A 14,295-nucleotide genomic window follows, 5' to 3' on the forward strand; every position below is an offset into this window, starting at 1 on the left:
TTTCTACACGAATCAGCTCATCAGGATCCTGTGAGTGAAGCTCGTGTCTAACATTGACTCATTTTTACTGGATAAATTAGGACGTTTTTCATTTTAAACGTATGAAGTTCTGGAAGACGTGAAAAGCTTTAAACGTCTGAACCAGTAAATCACATGAGTAGAAAGAATATTAAGGATATTAACTTTTCATTTCCACCATATAACAGTTTATTCTTGATTCTTTAGTTTTTGAACCAAACGTTCCGGTGACAAACAGAAGAACTCGTGAATCCAAGATATGACTGGTGCGCTTTATTAAGATGAACCGATAACTTAAGATATAGACACAATTGTACAATTTATCAATCTGTACAAACATAAAACCGTTCATTATGACCCCCCTCTCACATTTAACCCTCCGAGCTTCACTGAAATGACCTCATTTCACTCTTAACGCGTTTACATTGGAATTATAGTCAGTTATAGAATTCAATATAGTAAAAAAAAACATAATAATAATCAAAAATCAAAACACAGTTCTTTAATAAAAAAACAACAAAATAAAATAAAACCACACAAGAAGACGATGAGAAAACGATGGAGGTACATGAGACAGGATCAGAAATCGTATTCTCAGAAGAAAGGAATCACTTCGGCCCCAGAGCTGGACACGTCCAACACCACCAGCACCAGCAGCTCCACCACCGGCTCCACCAGCACCACCGGCACCACCGGCACCGGGCCGCGGAGGAGGCCGGGGAGGAGCCCGGGGAGGAGCCCGGGGAGGAGCTCCCAGCCCGACCACGCAGGGCTCATGGAGCAGTAATGACGCTGTGAGCTACGTAAGGCGAAACAACGCTGAAGCCATGCATTGTGTAGAAGTCAGAGGCAGCTCGGTGAGCGTAGGCTCGACGTGACGGACGTCGCTTCAGGAGGAGGAGGAGGAGGAGGAGGAGGAGGTTAGCGAGGGATGGAGGAGGAGGAGGAGGAGGAGGTTAGCGAGGGATGGAGGAGGAGGAGGAGGCACTGAGGCCCTCGACCGATAGAGATTAGACGTTAGAGATTGAGCCTCGTGTTTGGTTGTTAAAAGATAAAAGATTCAGTGCAAGATTCAGATTAGTTCACGAAATTAAAAAATTAAAACTACACGTCAGTGGTTCCATGCAAAGCAGATTAGTTCATATCATTAGGAATCAAAGGAGCACGACCTCGGCTACTTCTGCCATCTACTATGGGGGGACGGGGGGTTAAACAGCCAGTTTGTGCATAGTCGAATGTGTTATAGGATGGATGCATGTTAGGAGGAGGAGGAGGAGGAGCAGGAGGAGCAAGAGGAGGAGGGGGAGGAGCCTGGGGGAGGAGGAGCCTGGGGGAGGAGGAGCCTGGGGGACCGATGCGTCTTCAGTCCTTCTCAGAATAAACGTGTCAGCGTGAAACGACTCGTCCTCCGGGCGGCGCTAGTGTTCCCTACGGCCTACAGACATGCTAAGCTAGCCTGACGCCGCATTCGCAGCCAATCAGACGACGCGACGCTGGCGTCCGCTTCCAAACAAACAGTACATTGCACTAGAAGAAAGAGGGAGGGGCTAAAACGATGAAGAGTAGAGAGGAAACACACTGATGTGCTTTAAGGTCTTTATACCAAGGAGCAGACGGAGGGAGGTGGAGGAGGTGGAGGAGGTGGAGGTGGAGGTGGAGGAGGAGGTGGTGGAGGAGGAATCAACATGGAGACAGGAAACTAATCACATTCAGATTTTAAGACATTTCTGTGATGTCAGCGCTTCTACAGGAAGGAACTCTAACGTGATATGAAAGGCCTGCTGTCCTGCTTCGCTTTGGGGAGGGAGGGGGGCGCCCCACACTTCATCTTATACTGGGGTATATTTACCTCGGGAGGGGGGGAGGGGGAGAGAGGAGGGGGGGGAGGGGGAGAGGGGAGGAAGGGAGGAAGGGGGGCGGGTACAGGTAGGTGCAGAGTTCAGGTCCCAGCCTGGGAGCTGTGGCTCGTCCCTCCCACACCCAACTGAGGCAGTCTATTCTCTGAGGGAGGGGGGAGAGAGGAGGGAGGGGGAGGGAGGGGGGAGGAGGAGAGAGGGAGGGGGTGAGGAGGGCTAGCAGCAGATCCGTGGCCCCCCCTCCCCGGCTAGATGTTCTGACAGCACTGCATCTTTGGTTTGTTCTCGGTGGGCTGCACCTGGATGTTGACCACGTTGTTGCTAGGCGACATGTCGCTCTCCTGGCGCTCCGACATCTGCTTCTGGGACACGATGCGGTAAATCTCTGAGGGAGGGGGGAGAGTAACCAGAGTCATTCACAGGGACCCGTCTGGGTCCAGAACAAAGTTAACACCGTCCCTCAGTGATGCTGCTACAGGACCAGGGACACGTCTCTGCTACAGGACCAGGGACACGTCTCTGCTACAGGACCAGGGACACGTCTCTGCTACAGGACCAGGGACATGTCTCTGCTCTACTTTCTACTCTGCTTCTACTGTCTACTTTCTTTGTACTAGTCCTGCATAGCATGTTAGCTGCATGTTAGCTGCATGTTAGCTGCATGTTAGCTGCATGCTAGCTGCATGTTAGCTTCATGTTAGCTGCATGCTAACCCTCCTCCTCCATCTTCTTGTGTTTGTGACCTGTGTAGTCCTGGTCCAGTCCTCCACTCCTGCCTCTATATTATGCGTCTCATAGCCCCAAACATCTAACATCATCATCTCTGTCTGCATCTGGTCTCCAGACCTGTCAGGAGGGTCTGGTTCTGGTTGTGGTTCTGGTACAGACCTGTCAGGATGGTCTGGAAGGCCGTCTCAACGTTGGTGGAGTCCAGAGCCGATGTCTCCAGGAAAGATAAACCGTTCTTCTCTGAGAGTAAAGATGAACAAACTCGTCACATACCACAGATACCACACACATACCAGACGTAACACACAGATAACACACAGATAACACACACACAGACGCACTCCCTGGCCAGTTCATAAACCCTAATAAAGCCTTATAAACCCTAATAAAGTCTAATAAAGTCTAATAAACTTTAATAAACCCTAATAAACCCTAATAAAGTCTAATAAACCCTAATAAAGCCTAATAAAGCCTTATAAACCCTAATAAAGTCTAATAAACCCTAATAAACCCTAATAAAGTCTAATAAACCCTAATAAAGCCTAATAAAGCCTTATAAACCCTAATAAAGTCTAATAAACCCTAATAAAGTCTAATAAACCCTAATAAAGTCTAATAAAGTCTAATAAACCCTAATAAACCCTAATAAAGTCTAATAAACCCTAATAAAGTCTAATAAAGTCTAATAAACATTAATAAAGCCTAATAACCCCAAATAAAGCTTAATAAAGTCTAATAAAGTCTCATCTCATGTTCATGTCCATATTAACTGAGTCTAAATCTCAAGCCGTTTCTGGTTGTTTTGCTTCTGTCACATGTTTATTGTCTGTGGTCTCATTTCTAACCTGAAGTCCTGCCCCTCTAAGGTTCAGGACCACGACTGAATCCAGATCTAACTCAACAAGCGGCTTATACGCGTACAGGACAACAGCATGGGAAGTAAAGTCCAGAGAATTGTTGTTGTGTGCCTACAGGCTGTAGAACCGTTATTCAGAGCTTAATGAGAGCAGGAGGAAACGCAGAATTATCTGGTTTTTACAGACTCTATCTAGAGCTAACTGGCTATTTTCTGTACATTTTCAAAGACCAACTGAGAATCAAAGTGACGTTGATGAAATCTCAGCCCTTGCGATAACTTCAGGTACGCTGGGAAACTTGGGAACCTGAGTATTTTCCAGCTTTTGAAACAGACATGAGGGTTAATAATGATTCTTTTAGTGTATTTGTGACTGTCCAGGTCTCACCAGCGAAGGCTCGGGCCTCGTCGGTGGGGACGGCCCGGAGGTGGCGCAGGTCGCTCTTGTTTCCCACCAACATGATGACGATGTTACTGTCGGCGTGGTCCCTCAGCTCCTTCAGCCAGCGCTCCACGTTCTCATAGGTTAGATGTTTGGCAATGTCATAGACCAGGAGCGCCCCCACGGCCCCCCGGTAGTACCTGCAGCAGGACACACCCCCATCAGCACCACCTTCACCTACATCATCATCACCTACATCATCATCAGCATCATCATCTACATCATCATCACGAAACATCACCCCCATCAGCACCACCTTCACCTACATCAGCATCATCAGCATCATCACCCCCATCATCAGCATCATCATCATCTTCATCACCACCATCATCTTCATCATCGTATATAATTAACCACCTTTTTATCTAGATCACCTCATAGAGAAACTTCGTGCTGTTACTAAACGTCTTATATAGAAAAGTGTTTTGCTGCTATGTCTAAATATTCACTGTGAACTCTGTGTTATTTTTTTAACACTAGTAAATGTCTTTATCTGCTGTGTTCTTTAGGTCTCGTTTGCTGTAGTGTTAGGATTTGTCTCTGTATCTGTTTACCTGTTCACTGTGTGTTAGGGAGAAACATTATTTACATTCCTTTGCATGTCTGGTACGTGAGAAGAAACTGACAAAAAGCACCAGCTGACATTTAAAGAACAAACTCAGCAGAGATCCTTCCATCCTCAGGGCCACAGGTGTTTGACTTTACCTTAAAACACAACGAGATTTCATCCTTTCCTGTAAATCCTGAGTTTTCTCTGAATGCTCTACAGCCTGTGAAACTATGTTGGTTGTTTTTCCTTCATCTGTAAGGTTGTTGTTTTTCTGAATCTACCGTGAGACAGTTGCTGAGCCAGTTGACTACACCTCCCACCAGACTCACATGTTTTAATCAGACCATGATGAAGACCCTGATCCACTTCAACCACGTCTGGCCCATAATTTATTAAAGGTATTTTACTTCTTTTCTACCACGAGTGACCTGGTATCTTTTGTTTTTTTGTTTTCCACCATCTCCAGTAACATAGTTGTTAGTTCCTGCTCCTCAGCCTGTTTTATCTCGTATGGACGTACGTATGGACGGACGCATGGACGGACGCGTTGGCTTTAGTCTGGACTCGGCCTCGTCCCGTCTGTACTCACGCTGACGTGATGGCTCGGTAGCGCTCCTGTCCGGCCGTGTCCCAGATCTGAGCCTTCACCGTCTTGCCGTCGACCTGGATGCTGCGCGTGGCGAACTCCACCCCGATGGTGCTCTTACTCTCCAGGTTGAACTCATTGCGGGTGAAGCGGGACAGGAGGTTACTCTTCCCCACGCCCGAGTCGCCGATGAGGACCACTGAGAGGAAGACACAGAGGTCAGAGGAGATTCTATACCTGCCTGGTAAACACCCATTTAAAGTTAAGACTCTTTATTTCTACGGCACATTTAAAACATCTGCCTTTAAAAGAATAATATTCACATTCAGGTTCATGAATTTCTTCTTCTGTGGTACCTCTATCAGTCCGTTCTGTACAATCCTCCTAACGTGGAGGTTTATGTTTTTAGCTTATCTTCATGTTTCTGTTTTAATCACTGTGAAAACACTGTGACAACGTCTTATCGGTCGACCTATGTTCAGATAACTTTCCTCATGTCTCCTCAGATTATACATATATAACTATTATAATATCATTACCAGGAGCTTCCTGCTGTTTCTGAAATGAAAGTTTAGTTTGACTCTGTGTGTGTCTACAGACGAGGATGTGAGCTTAGCGTGACAAATGCTAATAATTATATCACTGTTGATTAATCTGCTCATTATTTGTTCTGTGTGTTGACACATTTATTGAGTTAAATCAGTAGAAAAGTTTATGATTCAACTTTTCGCTGTAACTAAAACATTCAGTTGGTCATCATCTAAAATCAGGACGACTGTTTCCTGGTTGTCTGAGGTGTTAATTACCTGTGAATCAACCATGTTTGTAGTTTGTAAAGTAAACACTACAAACCGAGCACAGAGCTCCTGATATGACATCAGATCTTTGCTTTGTTCGTTAAATGTAAAAACCTTAATAATGTTCTTCTTTTCACTAAAACAAAGCATTTGGAGTTGTTGTTAGTTATAAGTTAATACATTATTGTGTTGCTGGTTTCTTCTTTTAGATCCATAGATACTTTATTTACAGTATATATGAAAGTGTAAATATATAATATAACGTTTTCAGAAAGGAAGAAAACACATTTTTTAGCAGCACATTGATATTTTTATTGATATTTTAACAATAAGTCAAAATGACATAGATGATTATGGTTTTAGGCCAAAGATGTACACAACATGTAAGAGTAGAAAACTGGTTTACTACAGTATATTTACACGTTTAGATCGATGTTTTGTGTGTGTTCCGATCTCTCCTTTAATCAATCACCCGAGGAAATAATGGATTAATCTATCCGGAAAATAATGTGTCATAAGAAAGAAACAGGGGAGATGGCTAAAAAATCTACGTTTACAAATTAATTACTGTTGTAAAGACATGTTTTATTGTATAATTATGTATTTATCGCACACCACGTTAATTAACGTGTAGCTTTAGTCAGAAATCGGTTTGTTTACTTCTGCTCGATGTTGTCGTTGCTTTTTCTTGTTCGCCAGCGTTAATGCAGTTATGATAAAAGAGGCTAACCAGGCAGTTAGCTCCAGGAATCACTGTAAAACCGAAGCTTTAGTGTTTTCCTCGGCGTGTGTGAGGGCCGTGGACGTCCTGTCTGCTCGTATGACTGGATCTTATGAAGATAATGTGATAACGATTAGTTAGGCGTGTCCGCACCCACTGACAGGCAGCTAGCTACCAGGCGCCCCGTCGATAAACCGCAACTAACCCGGCGAGTGAACGGCTGCTTTTACCCCAGCCGGTTAGATTAGAGTCGTTCACAGCCGCATACGTTAAATAAATTTGCTGACACTTTTAAAGAAGCTCGGTGAAAAACAATCCAGGCACAAAGGTTGGCGGTTAGCCTGTTAGCATATCAGCTAACAGGAGCAGGAGAGCCACACAAAGAAGAAGAACAAAAAAGGCTTACCTTTGAACAAATAGTCGTACTCGTCATCTCTAGTACCCATTGTCCTAGAAAGAAACGGCTAGTCCAAAATTAAATGAGTTTTATTGGAAATTCTGCCGCACTGTATTTTTTTTTTTTTACTCCAACGGGAATCTGTTTGGAAACGTTACTTCCGGAGTTTCTTCTTCTTCTCTGAAGGATTTACAGGCAGCACACACAGCGACATCAGAAACATAGTGGCCAGATTAAGGAACTGCACACGGAGAGATTAGACGATAGTTGGTTGTTTTTCCTTCATTTTTAAGGTTGTTTTTTTTCTGTATCTACCATGAGACAGTTGATGAGCCAGTTGACTACACCTACCACCAGACTCACATGTTTTTATCAGATCTTGATGAAGGCCCCGATCCACTTTAACCACGTCTGGATGGATGGATGGATGGATGGATGGATGGATGGATGGATAGATAGATAGATAGATAGATAGATAGATAGATAGATAGATAGATAGATAGATAGATAGATAGATAGATAGAAGTCGTATGTGATTTTAATGCCTCATGAATCGTCCATGTGTGTTCATTTGTACTCTACATGTTGATTTCATTATGGATGTGTGGTCCAGTCAATTCATAATGTTTTACATGAGTTTTATTGAAAATATTACATCACATGTGGAAAACTGTACAATGTCAGACACTATCAGACACTATCAAGAACTTATTGCAATGAATATATGATCAGAAGAAAAGAATGCGATTAAATGGCGATATGTCCTTATTCTGCACATCTCAGCAACTAATACCTCTTATATATTCTTTCATTTTATCCCATTTTGACACATAATTAAGTGGAGAACAAAGAGAAGGCAACTTTCATGTTGTTCAAATGAAACAATGAAAACCAGGAGGCCCAGAGCGGCGCCTTGAGGAACTCCACCTTTCATTTCTTCTTGTATTCAGGGAGGAATTTCATCCATTTAATGTTCTGAAAACAAAAAAAATGAGAAAAGAGAGTAGATTTAAGAATTTGTGCTTCCAATAATATCAGCAACCTAAGTCCTGTTCACACAAGGATTAGTTTTAACCGGAGATTTTGTCTGAGTTTTGTTGAATTCACAGCTTTTTTCTTTCCAGAATGAAAGAGGTTATAAATCAGAGTTATAAATCAAAGTCTGGAAAGATGTAAACCAGAAGAAATAAATCATGAAGGATGATGAGATTCAGATGTAGCAGGATCAGTACAGTCTCATCACATCATGTTTTCTTTTTAAAAATAGATTTTTTTATTTTTAATCTCCAAAGAAACTAAAGCTGTCAGAAGGCACGCAGGTATAAAAGGATTAATATTAACTCTGAGGGATCAGGTTAAACTACACATCAAACATCAACAGTTAACATTAAACCTTTTTATTTTTTTGCAGATTAATAACACATAATGAATCTTGTTTGAAGATTAAAATCAGATGCGATGTCAGTATTTGAATCAGGTCCACCAACAGGAAGACAATCACACAAAACATTCACTGGGGCTTGTACTGAGCTGCACTTCATTTACATTATTACATAATTTCCATTTCCTCTGTTTGTTTTTCTAAGTGTGTTCATATTTAAATGTCTCCGTGTTATGTTTGTGCCTTTTAAACCGGGAGTCTGTGAAAAGTTTGCTCATGTTCTCATCATGACAATAAACTAAACTGATGTGATGAACACATGAATTAAATCAGCTGCCCCACATCTCATCCATCTCCATCCATGTTATCACACATGATCCCAGGTTAAACTAGTCCTGACAGAGTAGAACACAGATGCAGATCATTGTGAAATCACTTGAACACACTTTCTTACATTTTTTCCCCAGGTGTGTTTGTTCTTCTTGACCTTCATATCCTCCAGTGACTCGTAGGTGTTTCCTGGACCAGGTTCTCCAGGGATCTGCTCGTAGGTGTTGTCCGCCGGCCCAGTGGGTGACAACACCCCGGGAACCTCGGCGTACATTTCCTCCCCCCGCTGAGCCGAGCCCCCTTCAGGCCTCTCTGAGCTGTGGTACAGAGGGTTGGACTTCAGCGTGTCCGGGTCATCACCTGGCGGCTCTGACTTCGACCTCACATCTTCACCGGGGGCGTGGAGGGAGTAGGTGTGGCAGGTGACCTTCTTGGTGGGGGCGGTCGGCGTGAAGGGGAGGCTGCTGGTCTGGTTGGAGTACTCGTCCTCCTCCATGTTGCTGTTGTCCAGCTGCGGTAAAGATCTGCTCCGACTCTCCACGTGGGGCACCTCAGAGTACATGACGCCAGATGGGCTGAGATCTCCCGATGCTGTGCTTCCTGTGAGTCCCTCTGCTCTGGTTGAATCCGTCTCGTCTGGATGGGAAGTCGTGTCGGGCAGAGATCCGCTCAGAGCGAAGGCCGGAGGCATTCCTCTTTTTGGTACCGGAGGCAGAGCCTGGAAGACACGACAAAAACAAACACTACAGGAGGAACTAGACACTCATCAGGCTGGAAAAGGTTCCACAACCATCTGTAAAGAGTCTGGAAGCCACAAATAATCCACAGAGAGTCAGACAGATTGAAGACGACTGTTCCCCTCCACAGGAGTGGTTCACCAACAAACATCACTCCATCATAGTGGGAGAGAGGAACCAGAGGAACCCAGGGGAACTTCTAAGCAGCTAAAGGCCTCTCTCACATTGGCTGATGTTCATGTTGATGAATCCACTCAACAACCAAAGACACTGCTCTCTGTCCACAAAGACATGTGGGACAATGTTTAGTGGACAGATGAGACCAGAGTAGAATAGTTTGGTTTAAATGTTTGGAGATGAACCAACACTGCATTCCAGCATCAGAACCTCATCCCTCCATGACACATGGGGGCGCTAATGTCCTGGTTTGGGCCTGTTCTGCTGCATCTGCTCATCATTGATGGACCAATGAACTGTGAATTCTACCAGTGAACTCTGAAAGAAAATGTCAGGACATGAGTCCATGAGCTGAATGTGAAGAGAAACTGGGTCATGGAGGAAGACGAGGAGCCCAAGAACACCAGTGGTTCTCCAGAAGAACCAGATGAATGTTTAGGAACAAGTCAAATGAAAATCATTAAAATCTTTTAATGAAGAGACTTTAACTTAAAGCTCTGATTCCGGTCTCACCTGTGACAGAGACACTGCGTCTACAGACACTGTTCCTGTCAGTTTCCTGTTGTTGGATTTGGGTGGAAGCGTTGGTGGGTGAGCTTTAGAAGGATCTTTGTTCTGCTGAGTCCTTTCATTGTTCCCAGGATGGACCTGAGGTGAGTTCTTCTGGTCCCACAGGGCCCGAAGAGCTTGGACGCTCACCCCAGAATCCCTCTTATACTTATAGCTCACCACGTCGTACAACTCATCAGTCTCCACCTGAAAAAAGTAGCAATGGAACTCTGTTCAGAGTTATGTATATGTAAATTAAAGGACCTCACTATAGACTGTGTATTAAAGGGCCTCACTATAGAGGGTATATTAAAGGACCTCGCTATAGAGGGTGTATTAAAGGGCCTCACTATAGATGGTATATTAAAGGGCCTCACCTATAGATGGTGTATTAAAGGGCCTCACTATAGATGGTGTATTAAAGGACCTCACCTATAGACTGTGTATTAAAGGTCCTCACTATAGATGGTGTATTAAAGGACCTCACCTATAGACTGTGTATTAAAGGGCCTCACTATAGACTGTGTATTAAAGGGCCTCACTATAGACTGTGTATTAAAGGGCCTCACTATAGACTGTGTATTAAAGGGCCTCACTATAGATGGTGTATTAAAGGACCTCACTATAGAGGGTATATTAAAGGACCTCACTATAGAGGGTGTATTAAAGGACCTCACTATAGAGGGTATATTAAAGGACCTCACTATAGAGGGTGTATTAAAGGACCTCACTATAGAGGGTGTATTAAAGGACCGCACTATAGACTCTGTATTAAAGGGCCTCACTATAGATGGTGTATTAAAGGACCTAACTATAGATGGTGTATTAAAGGACCTAACTATAGATGGTGTATTAAAGGACCTCACTATAGAGGGTGTATTAAAGGGCCCCACCTGGTAGCAGCTGGAGGAGAGGTATTCTCCAAAGGGCTGGATGGGGCTGACCTTGTAGTGCTCGATGAGCTCGGGCAGGCTGCCGTACTTCTGACAGTCTCCTGCTATGACAAAGTGTCCGTCCTGATCCTGGTTGATGACAAAATGGCGGCACCTGTCGTGGCCCCTTCAGGAGAGACGAGAGAGTGAAGTCGAGAACAAGGCGCCGAAGACACAAGCGTTTGGACAAACGTGCGGTTTTGCTCACTTGTAGGACAGGATGTAGCCGATGGTTTTATCACTGAGGCGGATGAGAAAACATCCCAGAGGTTTATCTCTCAGCAGATCCTCAGCGTCTCTGCAGGGGAACAGTTAAACAAGAGCTGCAGGCAAATTAGATTTAAAAATATCACGGCCACGCCATTCACCCTCTCACACGCACACACTCACACACACACACACACACACACACACCCTCTCACACACACACACACACACACACACACACACACACACACACACACACACTCAGAGGAAACAAAGACCCACTCATTCTGGATGTTAGTGTGTGTGAACGAAACAAAACATTAAAAAAACTGATTTGAAAGAAGCTGACGTTGGATAACTGCTGTCAATCTCCAGTCATCTTCTTCTTCTTCTTCTTCTTCTTCTTCTTCTTCTTCTTCCTCTTCTTCACTACAGATGAACTTGTTTTCACATCGTTTTGTAAAAGGAAGAATCAAACACACCCTCCTTTTATTCGTTGCCTGCAGCGACAGCAACTTTATAATTTAACTTTTTATGGCCCAACCTGCAATATTTATTAAAATCCCCCGACAACTTTTATTATTGTGTTTACACGTACATCAGACCGTCTGCATAATATCCAACATCATTTTAACTGTGGAACTGAAATGCTACGTTGGTAAAATCAACAATTTACCCTAAACACAAAGAACATTTTCACATCCTTTAACTGAAAGTAGAATTTCTGCCTTTTTTTAAACTGTTTTTTATCCAAATCCAAATAAAAGTGCATGTATCCATGTGGAAACAACAGGAAAAGTGAAAGTTTAACTGCTAATCTAAAGTTGATTTAAAATATTTAATCTGCAAATGAATGTTTGATGAGGCGTAAACAGAAGGAATAAATGATATTCCACTCCTCAGCCCAGACGTTGCATCCTCAGCCGGCTGCAGAAATCTCAAACAGCTAAATAAAAGGTGCTGGAACCCAAACGCTTCCTCTATGTGCGTCTCCTCCCTCTCAGCCCTTTTTCTGTCTTACTTTCTGGCAGCGAGGCCCTGGAACCAGTCCGGGAAGTTCCCGTTGTGCAGGATGACCGGTGCCTGGGTCTCGGTGAACCACCTCAGGACCAGCTCCTTCAGGCCTCCCTCCGCGGCGTCCGGGAGCAGCTCCTCGGCCGACCTCCTCTCCATCCTCTCCGTCCTCTCTGCGGTGTGACGGCGGACGGACACGTCTCCCAGAGGAAGTGGACCTGTCTCATTTGACTATGGCTGTTGGCGTCTGTGGGTGAATGAATGCTGTCATTGTCTTTATCTCGACTCGCCCGCCGGACGCCGCTCGGTTTCATTTTATTATCAGTGACCTGCTCCCAGATTGAACTTTAACAGCTTGGTCATAGTAAATGAGTCTGAACCACCGCACACACTGGCCACTTCATTAGGTACGCCAGTGGAACCAGTCCTGCTCTAAACCTGCTGCTGGTATCATTCTCATAACTGTGTTTTTATTCTGGAGAACTGTTGAAGTGACATGTGTTGAAGGTATTTTGACACAGCAGTCAGTGGCCTGGACTAAATAACAGAAACACTTTACAGTTCAGTTAATTCCAGTTTAACTTCATCAGGTGAATTAAAACCTTTCTGTTTCTACATCAACCTTGTTGTTATTATTGTTATCCCGCGTGTTTCCGTCCCTTAACTCAATATATCAAAATGTGCGGTTTGATCGGGATCAGTGTCCTGTTACTTTTCTTAATGAATATGATTTTTTTTTGTTGGTACTTAGAGTAGGAGAACGTGTGTGAAATCGCCTTCAACTTTTCTCTTTCCACACTCGTCCACAATCTCTGCTGTTAATGCAGCTGATCCCTGTGTCCCACACGTTTATGTTACAGCCACACACACCAACACACACACCAACACACACCAACACACACACCAACACACACACACACACACACACCAACACACACACCAACACACACCAACACACACCAAAACACACACAGAGGTAACTTCGTGATTACAGTTTTACACACACATGCGCGCACAAGCACCTTCCTCACCCACACACACACACACACACACGTACGCATGCTAACACAAACTCACAAGTAGCTTTATGTTATTACAGTTACAAATACACACAGGAAGAGTAGTAGGATACACACTCATGCGCGTGAAAGCGCACATTAATCTCTCACACACAGGCTAACTGTGCTAACTGTAAGCTAACTGTGCTAAATGTAGGGTAACTGTGCTAACTTACAACAACACACACCAACACACACTACACAGGTAACTTTGTGATTACAGTTACACACACACACACAGATACACACGCGTAAGTGTGCTACACAAAAACACACACGTAGCTTTATGCTATTACAGTTACAGATACACACACACATAGAGAACATACACACACAAACACACATATGCGCGCACATTACTTTGTCACACACAGGCTAACTGTGCTAACCGTAAGCTAACCCTGCTAACCGTTTGCTAACTGTGCTAAATGTGGGTTAATTGTGTGACATGTGGGTTGACTGAACTAAATGTAGGCTAACTGTGCTAATCGTAAGCTAACTGTGCTAAATGTGAGTTAAGTGTGCTAACTGCAGGTTAAATGTGCTCACTGTAAGCTAACTGTGCTAACCATAAGCTAATTATGCTAAATGTAGGTAGTGTGCTAACTCCCATGTTGACAGAGACGGTAGCCCCGGCATTAGCTCCCGTAGCCCCTTCAACATTTCCCAGAGGGAATTCTCTAGTTATTTGTTTATTTATTTATTGCTAGTGTACCTAATAAACTGGCCACATGTACATACAAACTGTTTTAATTGTTGTAGATGCACAAAGTTTTCCATTTCTACAGTTTCTGGAACTTTATTATTTTAACATTTCTTAATTATAATCTTGGTTTTGACAGTTTTTCTTCTTACATTTTAATTGTTAATACTGTGGTTTATTATTATGAATATAGATACAGAATATAGTTGTCAATACAGAAAGTTTATCTAATGTCCAACTCTCAGTTAATTGAAA

General features: G+C 43.7%; 2 protein-coding genes across 2 annotated transcripts; both read right to left on the reverse strand.

The window, feature by feature from the left end:
* Positions 1 to 269: 269 nt before the first annotated feature.
* Positions 270 to 7,128, reverse strand: LOC125005239 (ras-related protein Rab-11A). Its single transcript, XM_047580431.1, has 5 exons — positions 6,962 to 7,128; positions 5,041 to 5,236; positions 3,848 to 4,041; positions 2,763 to 2,843; positions 270 to 2,259 (listed from the first exon to the last, which is right to left on the reverse strand). Exons 1-5 carry the CDS (start codon positions 6,999 to 7,001, stop codon positions 2,123 to 2,125), a joined length of 648 nt encoding a protein of 215 aa, XP_047436387.1. The 5' UTR covers positions 7,002 to 7,128; the 3' UTR covers positions 270 to 2,122.
* A 455-nt stretch (positions 7,129 to 7,583) lies between these two features.
* sh2d7 (SH2 domain containing 7) lies at positions 7,584 to 12,572 on the reverse strand. Its single transcript, XM_047580423.1, has 6 exons — positions 12,287 to 12,572; positions 11,267 to 11,356; positions 11,020 to 11,185; positions 10,091 to 10,333; positions 8,788 to 9,381; positions 7,584 to 7,927 (listed from the first exon to the last, which is right to left on the reverse strand). The coding sequence occupies exons 1-6, from the start codon at positions 12,436 to 12,438 to the stop codon at positions 7,883 to 7,885; spliced, it is 1,290 nt and encodes a 429-aa protein (XP_047436379.1). The 5' UTR covers positions 12,439 to 12,572; the 3' UTR covers positions 7,584 to 7,882.
* Positions 12,573 to 14,295: the final 1,723 nt, after the last annotated feature.

The sequence above is a fragment of the Mugil cephalus genome, chromosome 3, assembly GCF_022458985.1.
Source record: "Mugil cephalus isolate CIBA_MC_2020 chromosome 3, CIBA_Mcephalus_1.1, whole genome shotgun sequence".
NCBI lineage: Eukaryota > Metazoa > Chordata > Actinopteri > Mugiliformes > Mugilidae > Mugil > Mugil cephalus.

Bases quoted from the DNA above. Each gene is read 5' to 3' on its own strand.
- LOC125005239 (XM_047580431.1), bottom strand. From the start codon at position 7,001: ATGGGTACTAGAGATGACGAGTACGACTATTTGTTCAAAG. The intron at 5,237-6,961 runs GTAAGCCTTTTT...TCTTCCTCTCAG, and splicing joins GTACGACTATTTGTTCAAAG to TGGTCCTCATCGGCGACTCG. The intron at 4,042-5,040 runs GTGAGTACAGAC...GTCCTGCTGCAG, and splicing joins TACCGAGCCATCACGTCAGC to GTACTACCGGGGGGCCGTGG.
- sh2d7 (XM_047580423.1), bottom strand. From the start codon at position 12,438: ATGGAGAGGAGGTCGGCCGAGGAGCTGCTCCCGGACGCCGCGGAGGGA. The intron at 11,357-12,286 runs GTAAGACAGAAA...GTTCCCCTGCAG, and splicing joins CAGGGCCTCGCTGCCAGAAA to AGACGCTGAGGATCTGCTGA. The intron at 7,928-8,787 runs GTAAGAAAGTGT...TTTTGTTTTCAG, and splicing joins AACACACCTGGGGAAAAAAT to AACATTAAATGGATGAAATT.